Source organism: Syngnathus floridae, chromosome 8, assembly GCF_059516105.1.
Source record: "Syngnathus floridae isolate MCC-2025c chromosome 8, RoL_Sflo_1.0, whole genome shotgun sequence".
In the NCBI taxonomy this organism is placed as follows: Eukaryota; Metazoa; Chordata; class Actinopteri; order Syngnathiformes; family Syngnathidae; genus Syngnathus; species Syngnathus floridae.
In genome coordinates this window covers 13,209,705-13,236,258 of record NC_142420.1, presented here as the reverse complement: position 1 = coordinate 13,236,258, position 26,554 = coordinate 13,209,705, and the positions used below count along the sequence as shown (strand labels likewise).

Here is a 26,554-nt window from a genome sequence, read left to right as displayed (position 1 = left end):
CCCGGATAAGCGGAAGAAGATGGATGGATGGATGGATGGATGGATGGATGGATGGATGGATGGATGGATGGATGGATGGATGGATGGATGGATGGATGACTACAATTTCACAAAACTGTTTACAAATACAGACAAATAGAAATAATCTGCAATCTTTTTGCTGTAGACAATTATTATTCTTTTTTCTTGTTTAAATGCATCAAATGATCCATTCATGACCTATGGTTATAGTCTAAGTATCAGAAATATTGATTCCATTCCAACTTTAAGGCAAATAATAATATATTGGTCACTCATCATTTAAAAAAAACATGAAAACACATGCAGTAATGTTTTCAGCAGGAATATTTTTGTGCTTGATACCTATCTTGCTGGCATCAGCCCGAAACCTAGTCACATTTTGGTGAATTCCATATTTTACAAAAATGTTTGTCGCGCAACATGAGTTTTCATCAAATGGCGGCACGTCTGTCATTGCGACCGGTGTTGTGATCCGGGTTGCCAAAGCCTTTCCCCCCGCCTATTTTAGCTTCGTTTACAGTGTGTTTAGCTGGGCTTTATTTTGAAGTCTTAGAAGCGAAAACCTGGCCTCGTTGAACTGTAAATTGCCTTTCAAAACTATTCAATGGCCCCAAAATGAGGGCGTTCACATAAACGTCCACGGAGCAAAAATGCGCTACATTCAGTTCACGTTCATCCAAAATATGAACGAGTTCATGAACCTCCGTTCATTGAACGCGTTAAGAGACAACACTGCCTATTAAATATGGCCTGGATCTCCACTCTGCACACACGCGGGGCACCGTGGTTGAATTGTGCATGCACGTCTCAGAACGGAAACACCAAATAGACGATATGCACTGACGTCACAGATTGGGGCGGCCATTTTTGTTTGGGTGGCAAAAAGCCACCCAAACGGATCAGTGGAGCACTGGGTAGCACGTCCGCCTCACAGTTAGGAGGGTGCGGGTTCGATTCCACCTCCGGCCCTCCCTGTGTGGAGTTTGCATGTTCTCCCCGGGCCTGCGTGGGTTTTCTCCAGGCACTCCGGTTTCCTCCCACATCCCAAAAACATGCTTGGTAGGCCTATTGAGCACTCCAAATTGTCCCTAGGTCCGAGTGGGGATGGTTGTTTGTCTCTGTGTGCCCTGCAATTGGCTGGCAACCGGTTCAGGGTGTCCCCCGCCTACTGCCCGTTGACGGCTGGGATAGGCTCCAGCACGCCCGCGACCCCCGTGGGGACTAAGTGGTTCAGAAAATGGATGGATGGACGGATGGATGGATGGATGGATGGATGGATGGATGGATGGATGGATGGATGGCAAAAAGCCTTGTCCGCTGCCACTGGACTCGTGAGGATGGCGGCCTGGGTGGGTGTCATGAGTGATTATTTTGTCCAGTTGGACCAAAAAAGCCGCAAGAGATACATTGAAAAGTTGAAAAAATATAACATTCGTGTTTTTCAGACAAGCTTGATATAAAAATGGAAACTGGCGGATCCAGTTTGGTGTTTCAGGTGGGGCCGAACTGATCTTTGGGTGTATCCGCCAGTGACAATGGATGATTCTGACTTCTAATTGTAGATATGTGAACAATCTAATTATTAGTAACTAGCAATTGGACAAACATACTGTAATGAAGCTGTGTAATTATGCATTCCTTAGGTCATGGCCGAGTAGCAGCAAGAAAAAGGGAATATCCAAGCAATACCTCACAGATGAATGTTGACGTCAATAAAACAAAATAACGTACCTCCTGCAAAGTGATCTGAGCAGATGCAAGAATGGATAGTTGGCTTCCAAAGCTTGGAGCTGTTGCGGCCATGTTCCGCCCTACGAAGCGCCGCCACCCAGCTATCCTTTCTGGTCTGGTCCGCAGGGAACCGATACAGCTTCTTGGTATCGCCTTTTTGGAAGCGATAGGCACATCCTATGGTCAAAGTTGCACCGTAACAATTCTGCCACGATCTGCCACCGATAAAATGCTTAAAAAAATGCCCCAGTAAATGTATCTCTAAAGCAAAATCCAGCCTTGGCCCTATTAGCGCCACCCAGCGTCCGCCGCTTTTTGCCACCCAAACAAACCGTCAGCCGGTCTGTGACGTCACGTGCATATCCCCTATAGTCGTTTGTTCTCAATTATATGAATTGAGTTGATAATGAATGAGATCGTCTGGAGCCAAAATCGTGTTTATGATAAAAATTTGATTAATTGAGCAGCCCTAATGTCTAATGCAGTGGTTCTTAACCTGGGTTCGATCGAACCCTTGGGGTTTGGTGAGTCGGTCTCAGGGTTTCGGCAGAGCCTCCACTGCGGAGGTCCGAACACATCTGATGTCTTGAATTTGAAATTTATTTTTTTATTTTTCACTAAAGAGGTGTTTGGTGAATACTGATATGAAACTGGCAGGGTTTGGTACCTCCAACAAGGTTAAGAACCACTGGTCTAATGTTATTATCTCCTCATGTGTGCTGATTTAATTCTGCAAAATGACTGACGCATATACATCTTTTAACACACACGGCTGAAAATGTGTTTAAGGCCATAAATATGTTTACAGGACAATCATTTATTTAAATGTATTTTTTGCATGTGTGCATTTAGTTGTTTAGAGCAGCATCTGTGGGTAACATTCCCGATTAGATTGATTTAACCTGAGGACACAGCAAATAAAGACTCTGTCAATTCAAGCTGAATTTTATAACGTGGACGAGAATATGTGTGTCACTGATCGGAATGGAGCGGGGCGACCAAATGCAGTTTGGACCAGGGTTTAGTGAGGGAAAAGGTAGTTGGAAGGGAGGATGAGGGGGAACAGACGGACAAACTAACATAACAACCTAACACAACCAACAACATAATAACTAAACTGACCGACAGACTGGATAACTGAAACAGAACTGACCAACAGCGACGTGAGACAGGAGACATCAATGATCCGACAAGGGAGTGAGGGGCAGACATGACTTAAATACAAAACAGGTAGCAAGAGGCAGGTAACTATGGTTACATTGATTGAGGTAACACAGGAGGGGAGGGGCGACGCAAACAGAAACCACGGCAACATACACATAACAAAACAACCGGGGACGAGTCGTGGCAATGTGTATTGTTGGAATGCTGTAGGGCTTCTCCATACTCCGGACTAAATGGCACTATTATTTTACTTTTGGGAAATATTTAGGGAAATTCAATTACACTCTCAGACTCTCAGACAAAGCCCTCCAGGCTTCCTGCCGATGAGTTCCTGTGACTGTTGCTGTTGTTGAAATGTTGCCTCACATTCCAAGGCTTTTCGTTTTTTCAGTTTTGTTGGTGCCTGCCTCCCTTTACTTATGTGGTTTTTATACGCCTTTCTTGTCACTCATTTACTTATATGTATATATAATTAGTTTAGTCCACGTATATTTCCACAATGTTGAATAAAATGCATATTTGCTTACATTTATGAGGGGTGAATGAGGGTGAATTTATTTGCACTTGCACATTTGCCCAATCCTACAAAAAAACTTTTGCCATAATGCTTTGTCATTGAAAATTCAGGACATAGTTACTAATTACAATAATGGTATTTGACGGTGATTTTTACAATTTAAGTCCAACAAACACTGCAAAATACTATACACAATGTATGTCTGGTGATGTGAAATACTGAGGTTCTGTCCTTTCTTTATTCTTTCAGATTTGTGCCAGGACAAGGTGTGGTACTTTACCCTCAGATTGGGGATAAATTGGACATTGTGTGCCCTCGAGTGGATGGTGGGGTCGGTGAGGGAGTGGAGTATTACAAGGTATATATGGTGCCCAGGGAGCAGCTAGAGAGTTGCACCATCACCAAGGCTGACACACCGCTGCTCAACTGTGTCAAACCTGACCAGGACGTAAAGTTCACCCTCAAGTTTCAGGAGTTCAGTCCCAACCTTTGGGGTTTGGAGTTCTTCAGGGGAAAAGACTATTACATCATCTGTAAGTATCAGTAATATATGCACTGTGATCTCTGCTGTCCCTTTAAATGTTTGTTCATGTTAACGGTGCCCTTAAGATTAGTTTAGCAACAGTGTCTCATCCAGTTTGTTTGGGTGTGTAATTTACTTGACAGTTCCACATTATATTTCGGGCCAGTCCACGGTGCTGATTACCAGCGATGCACTAACATCCTCAGGGAAATTTTGACAGTTTAGTGAAGGCCTCCTGGGTTGTAATATGGGAGGTGGACTGAACCATCTGCGTTGTGCAAATGGGGGTGTATTGAAGATAAGACCATCTGTGAAGCTGTGCCACTGCCATCTGTGTGCTGTCACTGTTGAGGAAGGCAATAATTCTTACTCTCCAGAAGGAAGGGGAATCAGAAATGTTGTGTTCAGATAGGGAAACAATTGCTGGAAATACTACATAATCCAAACAGTGTCCAATTATAATGTACAATTTAAACTAGAAGTGAGTTTAGAAACCTCATGCAGTAACTGGCTAATGCTTGCACCTATTTCCTTCAGGTGCAAATTTTGGCAAGCTTCTTTAAAACAAACAAGTGTCCCTTGTTGTGCTATTTGTATTGTCACATACATCAAACTTCACAAAATCTAGCCTTAAGCTTTTATGGTTTTGTAAGTGAGAGTTAGAGACATTGTCGGTCAGCTTTTTCACAGACACACTCAATTCAATCATGTCTGATGCTGAACTAAAATGGTGTGTGTGTGTGTGTTTGTGTGTGTGTGTGTGCTCAAAGATTTAAGAGGACCACAAGCTCAATTACCCATTTCTTACCTCCTCCCAAACTTGCTTCACCCAAACGTTGAGGTTAAATATTGATGCGTCAATATTGGCGTTTAGGTCTGATGCTTCTACGGGAATGATCTGCCTGGATTTCTGCCACAAAATCAGTTTAGGATTAGAGATGACATAGCAGGTTTAAATTTAGATAAAGGTAAATTTGAATGAGTAAGTGATAAAGACGTGTCACATGTACACTTAGAAGCGTAACATATGTGAGGCGATGGTGAATAGCATCCCGATGCTTAGGGTGCAGCCTGGAGCAGCTTCTCTGTGCACACAGTTCAGATGTATGCTTAGTATGGCAACAACAAACATCCCCTTGGCTCGACCTCACCATAGATAATATTTCTCAGCTTTATCACAGCATGAACAAAGAATAATTTTCAATTTCCACTAGTGTCACACAAAATACATCTGCCAACTGCATCGGTCAGTTTGAATGTGAAACAAAGGGTTTTCAATAACTGGTTTTATATTCCATGCAAACTTCTCCCTATCAACAGTAATTACGCAATACGCAAAGACGTAGCTTGAGGTGTACCTCAGGAGATCCCACATTGAGGTCTTAATGGGGAAAGGGAACAATATTGTAAAGTGTGATGAATAGCTAGTGTTCCCATTTTTGTGCCTAGTCTTGTATTTGCCAAAATATTCTGCCTGGTTTCCGTTTAGTGTACGGCACCATGATGGGAACTGGTGATGTCCATTCTCGGTAGCTCACACTCAAGATTTACTGCAAGGATTTGATTAGGCTTTAGGAGAGAGCACTTGATACATAATTAATTAACCAGCGTTTAATCCTCCATGTCCTCTCTCAATTGCCAAGGAACTCACATCAAATCAAAAGATCTGGATCTCAACCAATTGGATTAGTGCTGCTTTATGTTGATAAACTGTGCAAAGGCTAGAATTATAATACATGGATAAAATACACAAACAATTCAAACAAATTGATTCAAGTACATCCACACTGTTTTTTCAATGTGTTTTTGACAGACATTCAAGTCTATTTTCTGTGCTAAAAATAAATTGAGTCTTTTGTGTTTGTGTGTGTGTGTGTGTGTGTGTGTGTGTGTGTGCGAGCGTGGCGTGCATGCGTGCGTGTGTGTGAGCCGTCTGCTTGACACGTGTAGTGTTGCATCTGTCCAACAGGCTGCATTATGTCTTCAGATATTTCTGTCACTGTGCCTACAAGTGTGCACGATGTGCTTTCATGCATGGCTGTGTTCGTGAATGTGTCTTTAAGTGGCTGTGCTTGCTGCTCCAGTTAGGAGCAAATGAATTTGATGTGATAGTTTGTGGCAGCATCGCCTGAAAATCAGAGCCTTGTATGCAAGATGACGCTACATGAGCAAAAAAGGCGAATGATAGCGATAGAGGTGAAAGACATAGACAGTGAAGAGAAATAAACAGTGAAGTCGATTGACAGAGGTTAAAAACAACAAAAAAGCAAAACAATAGACAGCAAATCCAGTATTTTTCAGACAGAAATAAATAGTTAACATATTCCAGTGAAAATAATTGTTTAATTGAAACACACACGGGTGAATTTCCACGAATTAAATGTTTCATCATCAATACAATGCAACTTTTGTTGTACTGCGCATTTTGCTACAGCTGAAGCTGTAACAAAGCACTTCACATATAGCAGTGGGACAATCACAAAGACAGTGAAAACAGTCAATTAAACATAAATTAATATATCCTAGCAGAACAGTAAGTCAGTCAAAAGCCTAATAATAAAAATGGCTCTTCAAACAAGTTGAACGTTGAGGGGGCTTGTCTAACATACAAGTGGAGGTCATTCCGGAGGGAAGGACTGGCACCAGAAAAGGCTCGATCCCCTCTGAGGATCCGCTTAGTCTTCAGCACTTGCAGGAGCATCTGGTCTGCAGCCCTTAGTTACCGGGCAGGTGGTAGGGGTGGAGGAGCTTAGAGAGGTTAGCTGGGGGAAGGCTATTTAACGAATGGTAGTATCATAACATGCACTCTAAAATGTATTGGGAGCCAGTGAGGGAGGCCAGAATTGGGGTTATGTGCTCCCTCCTACGAGCTCCAGTTATCAGGCGAGTGGCAGCATTTTGGACAAACTGGAGACGCTTGAGGGATGACTGGCTGACTGGCTGACTCCGAAGTCGAGTGCATTAGAGTGCAGTCTAGTCGAGATATAACGAAGGTATGGATCACTATTTCTAAGTGCTGTTGAGAAAGAAGGTGGCTTAGCCAACCGCCTAATATGAAATAAGATGGATTTGACAACAGGAGTGATTTGGCATTCCAATTTAAAATTATTGTCCAATTTAAAACCAAAATTCGAGACGAATGGTTTAAGATAAGACTCCAGGCAGCCCAGGTCAACAGGGTGGGCTGTAAATGGGTCACTGGGACCAGAAACCATAATTGCTGTTTTAACTTCATTGAAATTTAGGAAATTCAGTGATATCCAGGCTTTGATTTCTCCCATGTCAGAGAACATGTCCTTTTTGCTCTGCGGGACATAGATCTGTCATCTGCATAGCAGTGAAAGGAAATCAAACTATCAAACTACATACAGGCTTAAACAATCTAAACAAAATTTTATTTGGTGGTGGATCTGTGGAAAAAATCTCAAATGATTGGATTTGATTATGTGATTATTAGCATATACGGCAACTGACAAATGTAGACCTTTAAATACCTTTTGAGGTGATTGGTAGTGGTTGTCATTAGGCAGCTTTGATATTTGGGGTGACCCATCTTTGGTCTGCCCTTTCTCTAAGGGTCATTGGGATCCCTGAGTGCTAAGACACAAGTGATTTGGCAAAGAGCTGTGACGGCATTAACCTGGCTGCAACTCCAGCACTGAGATGATGGCCTCACGCTCCATAGAGACCCTATGCATAGCAATTACGCTTAGTATTTAGGTCATAGCTTTATTTGTTGTGCTTGGTTTTGTCTCCCTGTAACACTTCATCATATTCTTGTCTAATGCTTAGTCTCTCTCTGTGTACAACACAAATTGTCTTTCTGCTTATCTCTATTTTTTGAATCACTTTCGTCTCATAGCACTACATTCATTGTCTTACATTATGACACAACACGGTATATTAATAAAACCCACAAAATTCAACAACGAACGCAAAGTATAAATTCCATTGTTCAGAAAAAGACTTGCCTGTAACCCACAGGATTAAGCTATTTGTAGAACAAGGTAGAATTTACGGTGGTGATTGTGAGTTTCTGTTCAATGTGAAGTAAATTCTCAATTAGCTCTGGCAGTAAACACTCCAAACTAACTGCAACATTGGATGTTTTTCACATTAGGCATTTGAAATTTCATCTCACAATTGACTATCTAGGTAAACACACTGCATTTCCACTCTTCCAATTTAACTATCTATCCATCCATTTTCTATACCACTTGTCCCCAAGGGGGTCGCGGGCGTCCTGGAGCCTATCCCAGCAGTCATTGGGCATTAGGCGGGGGACACCCTGAACTGGTTGCCAGCCAATCGCAGGGCACACAGAGACGAACAACCATTCGCGCTCACACCACGGGACAATTTGGAGTGTTCAATCGGCCGACCAAACATGTTTTTTTGATGCGGGGGAAACTGGAGTGCCCGGAGAGAACCCACATGGGCACGGGGAGAACATGAAGGAGGTGGAATCGAACCCGCACCTTCCTAACTGTGAGGTGGACGTGCTAACCAGTGCCCCACCGAGCCGCCCTCAATATAACTAATGCAAAAAAAATGATAAAATTCAGAAGGACAAATGCAGCGAGTGCATTTAAGATGTAGAGGGTTTTAAATGGGCTGTATTGCAGTTTTCCACCTTTGGTACTCAAAGCGCTTCACACTGCTTACTCATTCACATACTGATGACATACCATCTGGAGCAGGGGTCACCAACCTTTCTTAAACCGAGAGCTACTTCCTGGGTACTGATTAAGGCAAAGGGCTACCAGTTTGACACAGACGTCTGAAATAGCCAATTTGCTCAATTTGGCTTTCACTGTGTTATTATTGTCATTTCCAGTTCACATGTAAGTGTGATTTTAACAAGAATAGCAAAACTACAGTCAAACCTTGGTTTTTGACCACAATCCGTTCCAGAAGGCGGTTCGAGAAGCGAATCGGTCGAATTCCGAATCTATTTTTCCCATTACAAATAATGGAAAAAATTTTAATCCGTTTCAAGAAAAAAAAAAACCGCCTTTTTTAAGCATTTTTTCATTTGCGCATATTTGTCCGATCGCGCAACTGCAGCGCACCGTCGAACGCGCAACCGTAACGTGTCGCCCACCGCGCAACTGCACCGCGCTGGTCGCATTATTGTGGCGGTCGCTGAAATTTAGAAAATATTTTTAAAGTCCTGATGTAGTTTTCAAAATTTAAGTCGACCTAAGTGCGCAGGGAGCTTAATTTTGTCCGATCGCGCAACTGCAGCGCACCGCCGACCGCGCAACAGTAGCGCGTCGCCGACCGCACAACTGCACCGCGCTGGTCGCATTATTGCGACAGAGCCGTCGCTAGAATTTAAAAAATATTTTTAAAGTCCTGATGTACTTTTTAAAATTTAAGTGGACCTCAGTGCGCAGGGAGCTTAATTTGGTCCAATCGCGCAACCGCAGGGCGCCGGGCGCTCACTGTCGCATTGCTTCAAGAGCGTCTTTGTGTTTTAGGATGGCTTTACTGCTCCCACTTGCTTTCTTTGGAGGCATGATCAGGGGGTAATGCAATCCTCAAAGTAACGAAAATACAATAACAACGGAGTCAGTCGGCATCCGGGCCGCGCAGTCGGGTTTTCTCGGGTCCTCCCGGCTCATCTCGCAAGGTTCGACCTCCGAATTTTGTTCGACAACCGAAGCAAAAAATCTCGAATTTTGTGTTAGAATTCCAATTTGTTCGAGAACCAAGACGTTCGAAAACCGAGGTTTGACTGTAAAATAAATAGATGCAGCTCACTGACAAGTGCCGCTATTTGAGCTAATTTTAGAACAGTCCTGCGGGCGACTCGTGCGGTCCTCACGGGCGACCTGGTGCCCGCGTGCAACGTGTTGGTGACCCCTGATCTGGAGTAACTGGGAGTTCAGTCTTGCTCAAGTGGCTGGGGAACAAATCCCCAACCTCTGGGTTGGGAGATGCCCACTCTCCCACTGAGCCACACCGCACTCATGTTCATTGAATGCTCTCGTTAGTTACAGGAGGAGAAAATACACCTTTATCTTTTTTTTTTTTTTTACCATTGATGTGGTGAGACTTGTGTGAGCCCAAGAAAGTTATCTGGGCAAGTCAAATGAGAAAGGAGTTGAAGTTTTGATGACGTACTGTATGATCTCCAGGGCCAATTACCGTAAGTCGCATTCTTTTTCATAATTTGGATGGGGGGGCGACATACCCAGGAGCGACTTAAATGTGAAATTATTCACAAATTTTTACTTGATCATTAACACATTACTTACTTACTAGTATAGTTGATGACTTCACGTTATTTTTACTTTAAACCGCATAAGGGCATACTATGGCTGTGGAATAATTGGAGCCTCACTGACAATGAGTTCCATTCACTGACTTCCGTTGTCAGGAGATTTAAGGATTTGGAGTGACACAGATGGCTCGATAAACTTGTTATTTATGTTCTAGTTATTTGACATATAGTTTATTTAGAGTAGCAACATGTCTTTTGTTAGACTTCAGTAGTTTCCAATTGTCTAGTGAGGCCGTGAAGGCAGCGGGGTGGGGTGGGGGGGAAGAGCGATCCAGGGAGCTTGCTTGGAGCACACACACATATGTTGAGCTCTTGTTTTGTGAAATAAAGAGCCGGTTACCAAACCCACGTCTTGCCTGGTACTTTGGTAACGCTACAATATAGTTATATACGTAGATCTATGGAATAATTGGAGCCGCAACTGACGACGAGTCTGACGTCAGCGGCTTATGTACCGGAGTCAACGGCTGTTTTTTTTTTTTTTTTTTTAGTTTTTTTAAGTGACACATAGGACAAAGATTTCGATGGATTTAATGATGTGGAATGACATGGATGGTTCGATAAAATTGTTGTTTATATCAGTGGATCGGTTGGTTACGTGTCAGAAATATTTTCGCGGACCGTCCTTTATATAAATAAATAATACATCTATATAAATAAATAATAGATTTATAATAAATATATAAATATGATGAAATAAAATGATATGACTGGCATAAAAACAAGTATAAACGACATAAAACTAAAACTCACAATTACGTTGAATTAGTGGGAGCACTGAGCTTGTTTCTCAGAAACGAGCTGGTCTCATCTAGGCGTAATCGGAGACAATGACACCCGAAGTGGTTAAGGTTTGTCTTTTAATACAGGATGCTTGGTCTCCATGTGCCGAAGCAGTTTTGAAGGCTTCATTGCCTCGTTAGCTAGCCTGTCTCCACATATTATGCAGAGTGGGCTTGGTGCGTCAGTCACCTGTGGCGATAAATTTTCTTTTAAATGCAGCTTTCCTTTTCTTAGAAGTCGTAGCCTCATTGGACTTTTTTCCCTTTCCGAAGAAGCTTTCCAAACATCTCTGTTTCTTGTTCATATTTGCTAGCTTCGCGGGCTCGACTGAGGTGGCATGACATGTGACCGAGACGAGCATCTTGACCTGAACCGACGGATGTAATTGGGAGAGAATCACAAATCCATCCATCCATCCATCTTCTTCCGCTTATCCGGGGTCGGGTCGCGGGGGCAGCAGCTTTAGGAGGGACTCCCAGGCTTCCCTCTCCCCAGCCACTTCATCCAGCTCATCCCGGGGGATCCCAAGGCGTTCCCAGGCCAGCTGAGAGACATAGTCTCTCCAGCGCGTCCTGGGTCGTCCCCGGGGTCTCCTACCGGTGGGACATGCCCGGAACACCTCCCCAGGGAGGCGTCCAGGAGGCATCCTGATAAGATGCCCGAGCCACCTCATCTGGCTCCTCTCAACGTGGAGGAGTAGCGACTCTACTCTGAGTCTCTCCCGGATGACCGAGCTTCTCACCCTATCTCTAAGGGAGAGCCCGGACATCCTGCGGAGAAAACTCATTTCGGCCGCTTGTATCCGAGATCTCGTTCTTTCGGTCACGACCCATAGCTCGTGACCATAGGTGAGGGTAGGAGCGTAAATCGACCGGTAAATTGAGAGCTTTGCCTTTTGGCTCAGCTCTCTCTTCACCACAACGGACCGGTACAGGGTCCGCATTACTGCCGACGCTGCACCGATCCGCCTGTCAATCTCACGCTCCATCCTCCCCTCACTCGTGAACAAGACTCCAAGATACTTGAACTCCTCCACTTGGGGCAGGATCTCATCCCCGATCCGGAGAGGGCATTCCACCCTTTTCCGATCGAGGACCATGGACTCGGATTTGGAGGTGCTGACCCTCATCCCGACCTCTTCACACTCGGCTACGAATCGTTCCAGCGAGAGCTGGAGATCACGGCCTGAAGAAGCCAACAGCACCACGTCATCTGCAAAAAGCAGAGACGCGATGCTGAGGTCCCCAAACCGGACCCCCTCAACGCCTCGGCTGCGCCTAGAAATTCTGTCCATAAAAATTATGAACAGAATCGGTGACAAAGGGCAGCCTTGGCGGAGTCTAACCCTCACTGGGAACGAATCCGTCTTACTGCCGGAAATGCGGACCAGACTCTGGCATCGGTGATACAGGGACCGAACCGCCCTTATCAGTTGGCTCGGCACCCCGTACTCCCGAAGCACCCTCCACAGAACCTCCCGAGGGACACGGTCGAACGCCTTCTCCAAGTCCACAAAACACATGTGGACTTGTTGGGCGAACTCCCATGCACCCTCGAGGATCCTGCCGAGGGTGTAGAGCTGGTCCACTGTTCCACGGCCAGGACGAAAGCCACACTGCTCCTCCTGAATCCGAGGTTCGACCTCCCGACGGACCCTCCTCTCCAGCACCCCTGAATAGACCTTACCAGGGAGGTTGAGGAGTGTGATTCCCCTGTAATTGGAACACACCCTCCGGTCCCCCTTCTTAAAGAGGGGAACCACCACCCCAGTCTGCCAATCCAGAGGCACTGTCCCCGATGTCCACGCAACGTTGTAGAGGCGTGTCAGCCATGGCAGCCCCACAACATCCAGAGCCTTTAAGAACTCCGGGCGGATCTCATCCACCCCCGGGGCCTTGCCACCGAGGAGTTTTTTGACTACCTCAGTGACTTCGACCCCAGAGATTGGAGAATCCGCCTCAAAGTCTCCAGGCCCTGCTTCCTCAATGGAAGGCGTGTAGGTGGAATTGAGGAGGTCTTCGAAGTATTCTCCCCACCGACTCACGACGTCCCGAGTCGAGGTCAGCAGCACGCCATCCCCACTGTAAACAGTGTTGACGTTGCACTGCTTCCCCCTCCTGAGACGCCGGATGGTGGACCAGAATTTCCTCGAAGCCGTCCGAAACTCATTCTCCATGGCCTCACCAAACTCCTCCCACGCCCGGGTTTTTGCCTCAGCAACCGCCGAAGCCGCGTTCCGCTTGGCCATCCGGTACCTGTCAGCTGCCTCCGGAGTCCCGCAGGCCAAAACGGCCCGATAGGACTCCTTCTTCAGCTTGACGGCATCCCTTACCGCCGGTGTCCACCAGCGGGTTTGGGGATTGCCGCCACGACAGGCACCAACGACCTTACGGCCACAGCTCCGGTCGGCCGCCTCAACAATGGAGGCGCGGAACATGGTCCACTCAGACTCAATGTCCCCCGCCTCCCCCGGGACGTGGGAAAAGCTCTGCCGGAGGTGGGAGTTGAAGCTCTTCCTGACAGGAGATTCTGCCAGACGTTCCCAGCAGACCCTCACAGAGCGTTTGGGTCTGCCAGGTCGAACCGGCATCTTCCCCCACCATCGGAGCCAACCCACCACCAGGTGGTGATCAGTTGACAGCTCCGCCCCTCTCTTCACCCGAGTGTCCAAAACATGCGGCCGCAAATCCGATGACACGACTACAAAGTCGATCATCGAACTGCGGCCTAGGGTGTCCTGGTGCCAAGTGCACACATGGACACCCTTATGTTTGAACATGGTGTTCATTATTGAAAATCCGAGTCGAGCACAGAAGTCCAACAATAGAACACCGCTCGGGTTCAGATCAGGGGGGCCGTTCCTCCCAATCACGCCCTTCCAGGTCTCACTGTCATTGCCCACGTGAGCATTGAAGTCACCCAGTAGAACGATAGAGTCCCCAGAAGGAGCGCTCTCCAGCACTTCCTCCAGGGACCCCAAGAAGGGTGGGTACTCTGAGCTGCTGTTTGGTGCATAGACACAAACAACAGTCAGGACCTGTCCACCCACCCGAAGGCAGAGGGAGGCTACCCTCTCGTTCACCGGGGTGAACCCCAATGTGCAGGCGCCCAGCCGGGGGGCGATAAGTATACCCACACCTGCTCGACGCCTCTCACCGTGGGCAACTCCAGAGTGGAAGAGAGTCCAGCCCCTCTCGAGAGGGCTTGTACCGGAACCCAAACTGTGTGTGGAGGCTAGTCCGACTATATCTAGTTGGAATCTTTCTGCCTCGCACACCAGCTCGGGCTCCTTTCCAGCCAGAGAGGTGACATTCCATGTCCCAAGAGCCAGCTTCTGCAGCCGGGGATCAGACCGCCAAGGTCCCTGCCTTTGGCTGCCGCCCAGCTCACATTGCACCCGACCCCTTCGGCCCCTCCCACAGGTGGGGAGCCTATGGGAAGGGGGACCCACATTTCCATTTCGGGCTATGCCCGGCCGGGCCCCATGGGCGGAGGCCCGGCCACCAGACGCTCGCCTTCGAGCCCCGCCTCCAGGCCTGGCTCCAGAGGGAGGCCCTGGTGACCCGCGTTCGGGCGAGGGAAAACAAAGTCCATTTATGTTTTTCATCATAAGGGGCTTGGGTGAGCCGTGCTTTGTCTGACCCCTCACCTAGGACCCGTTTGCCATGGGTGACCCTACCAGGGGCATGAAGCCCCCGACAACATGGCTCCTAGGATCATAGGGGCACGCAAACCCCTCCACCACGATAAGGTGACGACTCGCGGAGGGGAGAATCACAAATGTTTTTATATTTTCAAAAAAAAGAATCACAAATGTTTTTATATTTTCAAAATAAATTTTTACTAATTTTTGCTTGCTTTGCAACGACTTATATGTTTTTTTTCCTCTTTATTGTGCATTAAATGGCTGATTCGACTTGTACTCCGGAGCGACTTTTAGCCTGAAAAATACGGTAGATCCATCCATTTATCCATCCAGCCAACAAATTACCAAATATTTTTTTAAGAGTCAGAGATGAGTTGAAGCCATCTCAACTGAATTTGGGTGAAAGGCAGACCATAGTCTGGACTGTTCACCAACCAATCAGTCACAGGGAACAATAACACCAATAAAAGAATAAATTGGATAATATTCAACAGCATGAAAGAGAGAATAGTAATGACATTAAATTTGGTGGACGTGTTAATATGCAACCAAAAATAAGTGTATATGGTTGTACTGCATGTTGCTGTCGGTGATGTTATGACCGAATAACATACCAAGAGAGCACTTAAGTCACTTAACATTACCTGTTCAGAGCTGCTGTGGTACTTTTCCTGATGCCATCTTTTTCTAGCAACAGCTTTTTTCACCATTGTGTGTGCATGCAAAAACGTGAATAATTTCCAACCTCTAAACTTCCAACCAAATTGAAAGTTTTAATAAATTAGGGCGGACGTCTGATGGTCGGTTGGTCGAATTGTTGGTCAACAAGCCAATGTCAGACCAAATTCTTCCTGGTCAAACAATCATCAAAATGACTTCAGATTAAACCATTTTTAAACTAATTTTATGGGTTAACTAACTTAAGAGGTTAGTTGGTGCCTGACGTGTATATTGGACGGATGAAAAAACACTTCCGTTCATCATCAGTCTGTCCTTTTTTTTATTTTCTTGTTCTTCGGCCACTGAATGGCCGTTAGTACAGGTCCGTCTCTGCGACAGAATCCCCATCTCTGCAAACAGTTTGCCACAAATAACAACACCAACCCATCATCTCAAAAATCATGTTAAATTGCTAATTAAGGACACAAAAATGATAATAATAATAATCATAATAATAACTTATTATTATTATAATTATACTACTACTACTACTAATGATAATAATAATAATTATTATTATTGTGTGCGATGGCCTTCACACATATGTTATTCTACACCATTCTCTATTATTGTGTGAAGGCGATGGCCTTCACACATATGTTATTCTACACCATTCTCTATTATTATTGTGTGAAGGCGATGGCCTTCACACATATGTTATTCTACACCATTCTCTATTATTGTGTGAAGGCGATGGCCTTCACACATGTTATTCTACACCATTCTCTATTATTATTGTGTGAAGGCGATGGCCTTCACACATGTTATTCTACACCATTCTCTATTATTATTGTGTGAAGGCGATGGCCTTCACACATATGTTATTCTACACCATTCTCTATTATTATTATTATTATTGTGTGAAGGCGATGGCCTTCACACATATGTTATTCTACACCATTCTCTAGGTGAAGACCTTCACACTATTGTTATTGCTGTCCTTTATTATTATTATTAGTGTGAAGGTGAAGACCTTCACACTATTGTTATTGCTGTCCTTAATTATTATTATTATTAGTGTGAAGGTGAAGACCTTCACACTATTGTTATTGCTGTCCTTTATTATTTTTGTGTGAAGGCGAAGGCCTTTACACATTGTTATTCTACTTTATTATTATTATTATTATTATTAGTGTGAAGGTGAAGACCTTCACACTATTGTTATTGCTGTCCTTTATTATTATTATTATTATTATTATTAGTGTGAAGGTGAAGACCTTCACACTATTGTTATTGCTGTCCTTTATTATTATTATTATTATTATTATTAGTGTGAAGGTGAAGACCTTCACACTATTGTTATTGCTGTCCTTTATTATTATTATTATTATTATTATTATTATTATTATTATTATTAGTGCGAAGGTGAAGACCTTCACACTATTGTTATTGCTGTCCTTTATTAGTGTGAAGGTGAAGACCTTCACACTATTGTTATTGCTGTCCTTTATTGTGTGAAGGCGATGGCCTTCACACATATGTTATTCTACACCATTCTCTATTATTATTATTATTATTGTGTGAAGGCGATGGCCTTCACACATATGTTATTCTACACCATTCTCTATTATTATTGTGTGAAGGCAATGGCCTTCACACATATTTTTATTCTACACCATTCTCTATTATTATTATCATTATTATTATTATTATTGTATTTTATTTTCCACACTTTTTTGTCCCGCTTCTTCTTCCACATAATTCATCCGATTCACTCCGTTCCACTTTTGACGTCTACACTTTTTAACCAATTCAACTCGTTCAAACTTTCAACTGTTCATCTTTTGCCTTCCTATTCCACAACTTCCCACTTACCAAAAATTCTCTGCAATTTTGTTTTTCTACTCTAATTTCTACATTTTTTGAACCGATTCAACCCATTCCAACTTTATTCACTTTGTTCACCTTATGCTTACCATATTCGCCCCGTTGACCCCCACTTCCAGAGTGGCGGCCATCTTGGATTGACCCTGAAGTGCCCCAATGAACCCGGAATGAACTGGAAGTGCCCCAAATCAAACCGGAATTGACCCCAAATGAACCGGAAGTGACCTCAGGTAAACCATAAGTGACCCCAAATCAAACCGGAAGTGACCCCAAATCAAACCGGAAGTGACCTTTTTAAACCGGAAGTGACCTTTTTAAACCGGAAGTGACCCCAAATAAACCGGAAGTGACCTCAGCTAGACCGGAAGTGCCTCTAATCAAACCGGAAGTGACCTAGATAGACCGGAAGTGACCCAACTCAAACCGGAAGTGACCCCAAATGAACCGGAAGTGACCTCAGGTAAACCGGAAGTGACCCCAAATCAAACCGGAAGTGACCTTTTTAAACCGGAAGTGACCTTTTTAAACCGGAAGTGACCCCAAATAAACCGGAAGTGACCTCAGCTAGACCGGAAGTGCCTCTATTCAAACCGGAAGTGACTCAAATAGACCGGAAGTGACCCAAATCAAACCAGAAGTGACCCCAAATGAACCGGAAGTGACCTCAGGTAAACCGGAAGTGACCCCAAATCAAACCGGAAGTGAGCTTTTTAAACCGGAAGTGACCTTTTTAAACCGGATGTGACCCCAAATAAACCAGAAGTGACCTCAGCTAGACCGGAAGTGCCTCTTATCAAACCGGAAGTGACCCAAATAGACCGGAAGTGACCCAAATCAAACCGGAAGTGACCCCAAATGAACCGGAAGTGACCACAGGTAAACCGGAAGTGACCCCAAATCGAACCGGAAGTGACCTTTTTAAACCGGAAGTGACTCCAAATAAACCGGAAGTGACCTCAGCTAGACCGGAAGTGCCTCTAATCAAACCGGAAGTGACCCAAATAGACCGGAAGTGACCCAAATCAAACCGGAAATGACCATATTTCAACATTAAGTGCCCTAAATACATACATTTGCACTAACTTTTGTAAATTTTGCCCGATTAAACCCGTTTCAACATTTTAACCCCAAAAGTGAACCTCCTGAAGCCGTTTTTTTTCCTTTTGCTCCAAATTTCAAAAAATTTTGGTGCAATTTTTTTTTTCTTTTAATTCCCATTCATTCTCTATTAGGATTCAAGATTTGCTCTAACTTCTACATTTTTTAACCGATTCAACTCATTCCAACTTTCAACTGTTCATCTTTTGCCTTCCTATTCCACAACTTCCCACTTACCAAAAATTCTCTACAATTTTGTTTTTCTACTCTAGTTTCTACATTTTTCAACTTATTCAACCCATTCCACCTTTCAACTGTTCATCATTTTCCTACCTATTCCACAACTTCCCACTTACCCAAAATTCCAAATTTTCAATTTTGAAATTCACACCCAATTTTCCCAAATTTCCTTTTTCCCTTGTAATTTCTACATTTTTCAACCGATTAAACTCTTTTCAACATCATTCTGCAGCATTCCCCAAGTATTTATTCAACCTCTTCACCTTCACACGCAATTTCTCCAGAAATTGCATTTTCTAGTTATTATTATTATTCTACTTATTCCGCTCACTTTTTTGACGCTTAACTACTTCCACATAGTTCAACCGATTCACTCAGTTCTACTTTTCACTGATTCCAAATATTCATGACACGGCTGCTTACATTTTTTTCGTTCAAAAAATTTTCAGTTTTCGCAAAATTCACAAAATTCCGGCAAATTCTCCATTCATTCTTAATGGCAGATTCAACATTTCACATTTTTGTTGTTCCAGTTTGAAATTCACTTATTTCAACACATTCAAATCACATTGGGGACATTCCCAAACTTGCCAAATTAAAAAATTTCACGTTTTCACTTTTAAAATTTGCACAAAATTTTGCAAAATTTCACAAAATTTAGTTTTTCACTTCTAATTTCTACATTTTTCCACCGATTCAACTCGTTCCAACTTTCAACTGTTCATCTTTTGCCTACCTATTCCACACCTTCCCACTTACCAAAATTTCCAAATTTTCAATTTTGAAATTCACACCAAATTTTCCAAAAATTTAGTTTTTCCCTTCTAATTTCTACATTTTTCAACCGATTCAACCCATTCCAACTTTATTCACTTTGTTCACCTTATGCTTACCATATTCACCCCCTTCACCCCCACTTCCACAATTCAACCCTAGACCCCCACTTCCAGAGTGGCGGCCATCTTGGATTGACCCTGGAGTGCCCCAATGAACCCGGAATGAACCGGAAGTGCCCCAAATTAAACCGCAATTGACCCCAAATGAACCGGAAGTGACCTCAGGTAAACCAGAAGTGACCCCAAATCAAACCGGAAGTGACCCCAAATCAAACCAGAAGTGAGCTTTTTAAACTGGAAGTTACCCCAAATAAACTGGAAGTGACCTCAGCTAGACCGGAAGTGCCTCTAATCAAACCGGAAGTGACCCAAATAGACCGGAAGTGACCCAAATCACCCCGGAAGTGACCTTATTTCAACATTAACTGCCCTAAATAGCTACATTAGGCGCTAACTTTTGCATTTTTTGTCCGATTGAATCCGTTTCAACATTTTAATCCCAAAAGTGAACCTCCTGAAGCTGTTTTTTTTTGTTTTGTTCCAAATTTCAAAATATTTTGGCGCAATTGCTTTTTCTTTTAATTCCCATTCATTCTCTATGGGGATTCAATATTTGCTCTCACTTCTACAATTTTTAACCGATCCAACCCGTTCCAACATTCAACTGTTCATCTTTTGCCTGCCTATTCCACAACTTTCCACTTACCAAAAATTCTCTACAATTTCGTTTTTCTACTCTTTTTTCCACATTTTTCAACCGATTCAACCCATTCCAACTTTGTTCACTTTGTTTACCTTATGCTTACCATATTCACCTCCTTCAACCCCACTTCCAGTGTGGCGGCCATCTTGGATTGACCCTGAAGTGCCCCCAATGAACCCAGAATGAACCGGAAGTGCCCCATATCAAACCTTAAGTAACCTTAGGTAAACAGGAAGTGACCTCGGGTAAACCGGAAGTGACCCCAAATCAAACCGGAAGTGACCCCAAATCAAACCAGAAGTGAGCTTTGTAAACTGGAAGTGACCCCAAATAAACCGGAAGTGACCTCAGCTGGACCGGAAGTGCCTCTAATCAGACCGGAAGTGACCCAAATAAAACCGGAAGTGACCTTTTTTCAACATTAAGTGCCCGAAATAGCTACATTTTAGCTAACTTTTGCAATTTTTGTCCGATTAAACCCGTTTCAACATTTTAACCCCAAAAGTGAACCTCCTGAAGCCGCTTTTTTCCTTTTGTTCCAAATTTCAAAAAATTTTGGCGCAATTGCTTTTTCTTTTGATTCCCATTCATTCTCTATGGGGATTCAAGATTTGCTCTAACTTCTACATTTTTTAACCGTTTCAACCCGTTCCAACTTTCAACTGTTCATCTTTTGCCTACCTATTCCACAACCTCCCACTTACCAAAAATTCCAAACTTTCAAATTTGAAATTCAACCAAATTCTCCAAAATTTAGTTATTTCTATTTTCCACATTTCTCAAGAAATTCAACTCATTTCAACATCATTCGGCATCATTCCCCAAGAAGTGATTCAAAGTCTTCGCCTTTACACGCAATTTCTCCAGAAATTGCATTTTCTAGTTATTAATATTATCATTATTATTATTATTATTATTATGGCAGCTCTCATATGACATCATCTCATGGTGCCAGCTCCTCTCAACATTCACAAAATAATAACAAATGGAAACCTGAATAAGTTACATGTTCATTTTGAGCATTTTCTCTAAATTCACTTAAAATTTAGAAACATTTGGATGGAAATCCCACAATTATGCTATAATCCTACTCTAGCTTGGCTGGCACAACACAATTACTCTGCGTGTAACAGGACCAGAGAAGTTTCAAATTCCCTCAAATTGAAGAGATTTTCCCTGCCATATGTTGCAAATCAGATTAGAATAACATTTTTGGCCGTCTTTTGGTAAAACCATAAATAGTCTTTCTCTTCTCAGTTATTGCCACACACCTGTCTGCACCAATGTACCATGCTATAAACACAACTGTAAAAACATGCCCTAAAGGTGTTAGTTAAGGGGTGGGAAAGGTTTTTGACTTGCGGGTCGAATTGGGTTCTAAATTTTGACCGGGGTGCCGAACCAGGAGCAGATGAATGTAGTGTTTGTGTGAAGTAATACGAACGACATGTAATGGTCATTGCATAAAATGTTTTGGCCTTTAGCAGGGAAGTAAAGCATGGATATTCAAAAAACGCTTTTTGGAAACAAATGCATTTATAAACAGCATTAAAAAAATATTTCACCAAAAAACTATCAGTGATTCTCATTAAATACAATGTTATTAAGAATAACAGTTCCATCACTTCAGCATCTGCAGGTCAGATTTATGAAAGATGTTTATCTAACGAGGTGAAATCACATCAAACGGCCAACATTCTGACCAAATACATCATCTTGAAGAATCAGGGAAATAATACATCTAAATAAAGTACTAATATAGAAATTACTAATAAAGAAATCAAAAAGGCAACACGGTGACAGATTTACTGAAAATCAGAGCAGAGCTTTAACTCACAAACACCCGGTGACAGAAGTGAGGAAACGGGAAACACTTCCTTAAAGTCCGCCTTAAAAACTTTAACAGTTAAGATTAGTCGAAAATAGATGGTGCATCATAAACTTGCCCCTGTACTTGACTTTTGATCCGCAGTTTGTCGGTGAAAAAAGTTTTGCTGAGTCTTCAAAGTAGCTGTCAAGCTCTCCGCTGTCAACCTCACATGCTGTTCATGTGTTAACTCCTAGCGTAGTTAGCATGCTTCGTAGCAAAGTGACGGCTAATATTGTACTCCTTGCAACCGTTTCTTGGCATATCAGACAAAACAACATTGATTGAACTTCAGCAAAAAAAGTATTTTGTTGTCAACTCTTTTTAAACACTCAGCACTCAGTGTCCACTTTTCTTTTCCTTGGGCCACTCATTTTGATGGAAGGATTCCAGAGTAAGGTTTGTGGGTAGCTTTGGTGTAAAACTGTATCTGAATGCTCAGTGCGTGAATTTTGAGAACGCGAACGTTACAGCCCACACTCGAAATTCGGCACTGATGGAAATAGAGAGCAGAGTGTGCGGGGTCCCTACTACTTAGTACGTACACGCAATTGTGAGTGCGCAGACACGGCTTCCGGGAGTAAATGCGCGGGCGGGCGTTTCTCTAGCTACTGGGGAAATGCTGTCATTGAAGGGAAAATGACCCAAAACAATGTATAATAATAGAATTTATTCAGGTTTAGCGGGCCTGATTAAACGGCCCCGCGGGCCAAATCCGGCCCGTGGGCCGTAGTTTGCTGTCTGTGTTAGTCACTCACACTTGTGTTGCTTTCATAATACATAATGCACAGTCGCACTCACACACACAAACACACATGCATGCGCACGCACACACACACACACACACACACACACACACACACACGCACACACGCACACATGCACACACACAATCACGAGCGATCACGGAGCTTTGTCTGTAATGTGCTTTATGGCCACTACGGGAAAGCCAGAGTTCAGCTCGTGAGAAAGGCATGGGGTAAGAGGAGGGAGAATGGAAGGAGTGAGGGAATCCTTGTTAACATCCTCTTTGTGTCTCCTCCCATCGCAGTCAGATCAAAATAGTAGATGTGAGAAGAAAAACAAAGGCAAATGGAGACAGAAAACAGTCTGATTTTTAAAATCAGTCTGGATCAGCATCTATCTTAAGAATCTGCCGTGTAATGCTCTTGTAGGAAAATGGTAGAAACGGGAGTAGAATTTGTGGGGTGATAGGGAGGGGTGGGCTGACGGCTTCGTAAGGCAGTAGTTAAGGTGTTCACAGGAGGGGAAAGAAAATGTCATCTTGGACTAGAAGGCGTTGGGGTGGGAGGGGTTGGGTCCTCCCGAGTCTGGTGGAGGCAGATGTAGTGAATGCGGGCCACTGCGCCTTGGCAGGAAGCCAAGACACTAAGCCCTGGCAGCTCGTTAGCCTCTATGTTACTGACCTGATAGACCATGAGCCCTACTCCCCACCCCCTGTTCTCCCCTTCCTCCTTCTTCCCCATTTCACTCAAAACACGAAGCAACTGCCGTCCTACTTAGCAGCTGCAAGAGCCAGCATACTAGATAAAAGTAAACAGACCATGAACTTTTGGGTCTTGAAACCATCATAGTGATTAAGGCCAAAGCAATTGTTCCGCTGGTCGTTTACACATTACATATTGACACATTACAACATAAGACAGAAATAGCCATTAAAAACCCCCTCATGCCGGCAGAAAAAAAAATATTAAAAAAAATAAATGGCTAATTTTTCTTTGTAGCATAAATGGACCAAAAGGAAAGTTTTCATTGATTATAGTACTAATTTAATCAGCTGATTAATTAAATAACCAAATTATATTCTGCCAAATATTGCAATGGGCATCAATCTCAATAAATTTAATCGGTCCAAAATGGACCCAATTTGCTGGGTTGTTTTATTGCAAATCAACTTCCCAAGTGCAATTTTTCTTCGAATTGTTTGTGTCTTGATGGTCTTGGACCTTCTTATCTTTCAGAATTGCTTGTACTTTATGAACTCTTGCTGTCCCTGCAATCCTCCTGCAGAGTGTTCCAAGTCATGGACTGGTGTTGGCGAGGTGTTTTTCCATCAGTGTGTCCCCCACCTCTGAAACAGTTTGCCGAACGACAATGTTCATGTTTTGAAGAGCGGGCTCAACATCTACCTGTTTAGTTTAGCTTTTAGTAGATACTAATATTTTTATCCATCCATCCGACAGATCATACGGGACAGCCAAATGCAGTACGATGCAGACTTTATTGTTGTGTGGGAAAGGGGAGTGCTGGAGGCTGGGATGGTGCGACAACGTTGTTAGAATGCGACTGGTGGGCAAGGGCGGCAGTGCCGGACGGGCCGCTCTCCACGGCGTGACCAGCTGGCCGATAGCTGGAACCAACCTAGCGGGGGTAACAGCAAAGCGCAGTTGATAATCGTGGTCAGGGCCAAGCAGGCAGTCGGGACGGGCGGCGATCAGAACGTCATAAATGGGCAAGTGGTCAGGCCGGGCGGCAGATGGGCCAGTAAACGGGCAAGGTTGGCAACAGGAGTTAGACGGGTAAAGCGCAGACTGACTGACTGACACTGAGTGTGGAGGGCTCAGGGTTTAAGTAATGTTCCAAAACAAGGGAAGACAGGTGCAGGTGACTGACTTGAGAGTGTGAGCGTGGCTGTGACCGGTTGACGTCAATAGAAATGGGCGGCCGGGTGGCAGGTGACAAGCTATCAATCCACCCACAAATTTTATTCTTAGCAAATATTTATTTAGTATTGTAATAGTTTAGTATTGTACAACTAGTATTATTTATTTATCCACTTTTATCAAGCTTTCATCTTCCATTGTTCCTCTAAAGGAGTCTGCTGCCCTGGAAGCGGCGGTTGCCTGTGGCTGCCTTGGCGTTGCCCTGTGTGAGCCGGTGTGGGTTGGATTTTTGCCCCACACCTTCTCTGGGCACCTTGGCGGCGCCCTGGGGTCTGTGGGTGATGTGCTGGTCTCGATGCACATGGCTCCTATGATTCCTTCCTATGATCACGTTTCCTCTCTGAACCCAGCTTGTTGTCAATATTCTTATAAGTTTCGTAATGTATGTATGTGTATGTGTGTAATTGTTGGGGGAGGCGCTTGTGTTTGTGTGTGTGTGCGTGTGTGCGTGTGTGTGTGTGTGTGTGTGTGTGTGTGTGTGTGTGTGTGTGTGTGTGTGTGTGTGTGTGTGTGCGTGCGTGTGCGTGTGTGTGCGTGTGTGTGCGTGCGTGCGTGTGGGTGCATGCGGGTGTGTGTCTGTTTGTGTGATTTTGGGAAGTAAGATAAGCAAAACTATACTTGACAAGGCACAATTACTGAAGTTAATTGAATAATTTTGTACCTTAACTGAAATATTTTACACCTTCTATTGTCTTTCTGAACTGATTGTTTCCCCCAAAAACTAGTAAGCCCGAGGCATAGACTATAATGTCTACAGGCCACCAGAATAAGTTTTTCCCAACCAGATGATTGCAGTGACAATTGTCACTTTTTCCTCTATCTCTCTTTGTGCTGTAGCTACATCAAATGGCACGATGGAAGGCATCGACAACCAAGAGGGGGGAGTATGCAAGACCAAGTCCATGAAGATGATCATGAGAGTGGGACAAAGTGAGTATAAGTAAATCAGAGCAAGAGTAAGGAATGAGCTGTCACAACACAGTGCTCATGTAATGTGAAAATTCGTGCAACATTCAACAAATGTAATGTCTTGATAAGGTCACAAGAAACAGTGGAGGGTCATTGTCTTTGTGACATCTGGGTTGGGAGGAAGGGATATAATGAAGACAAGGTTTTACGCACATTCAAACAATTGAGCGAGCTTACATCCAGTGAAAACATCTGCACTTTAGAGCACATGTAACTAATTCTCGCGTAGATGCACACAAACTGTTATCACAAGCACCACACAAGATAGCACAACTATAAAATGAAGTTCTATTCTGAATCAATACAGTAATTATTCATGAATCAGTTGCTTAGATGACTTCTAGTGTTGCAATTTCCCGAGGCTGACAGTTTCTTCAGGTTCCGTGTTGAAAATAGCTTAAGGTTGCGTGTTGCAAATAGCTTAAGGTTTTATGAGGTTTTATGCTGAACTTATAGTTCCATTCCTACAACACCCAATTAGTCTCTATCACTAACCTATGCTAAAAGATCAGCAATTGTCTGTGCCGCAAGCCAATCGTAATATACATTTTGCCAAACAATAATTCACACCTATGAATCATTTACAATCTAACTTACTTGTTTGTGAACGGAATCCTGAATTACATTTCTGTGCTACGTAGATTCTTAAAACCACTGTGGTGGTTTTCACCCCTCGTTATTGTGATCTACAGTACTATTGTAATATGATTTTTTTTTTATCATAATGTATTGTTGATGTAATTTTGACTTAGATGGAAATACTTGTTTAACTTGAAAACTGTGTCCTTACAATTCAAAAATGTTATCTTGTGTTTTCTCAGATCCTACTGACCCTGTTTCATCCAAAGACAAACCCACCAGGGTTCCATACTCTCCTAAGTACCCAGACAGCAAGGACACTCACAAAAATAATGACGTGCTAGAGAAGCCAGGTGA

The 26,554-nt window shown here is 43.6% G+C and overlaps 1 protein-coding gene and 1 long non-coding RNA gene across 5 annotated transcripts in view; one reads left to right on the top strand and one right to left on the bottom strand.

Annotated features, from left to right (window-relative positions):
• The window catches only part of efnb2a (ephrin-B2a), a 40,745-nt gene that overhangs the window by 8,997 nt on the left and 5,194 nt on the right, over positions 1 to 26,554 (top strand). For both annotated transcript variants that reach the window (XM_088383927.1, XM_088383926.1), the window contains exons 3-5: positions 3,683 to 3,966; positions 25,487 to 25,579; positions 26,440 to 26,550. In XM_088383927.1, the coding sequence (XP_088240053.1) occupies positions 3,683 to 3,966; positions 25,487 to 25,579; positions 26,440 to 26,550 (488 nt within the window). The remainder of the gene's footprint in view (positions 1 to 3,682; positions 3,967 to 25,486; positions 25,580 to 26,439; positions 26,551 to 26,554) is intronic.
• The window catches only part of LOC148394652 (uncharacterized), a 130,107-nt gene continuing 107,074 nt past the window's right edge, over positions 3,522 to 26,554 (bottom strand). For all 3 annotated transcript variants that reach the window (XR_015860113.1, XR_015860112.1, XR_015860111.1), the window contains 2 exons: positions 4,765 to 4,866; positions 3,522 to 4,300 (listed from right to left, as the gene is read on the bottom strand). This is a non-coding gene — a long non-coding RNA (uncharacterized LOC148394652). The remainder of the gene's footprint in view (positions 4,301 to 4,764; positions 4,867 to 26,554) is intronic.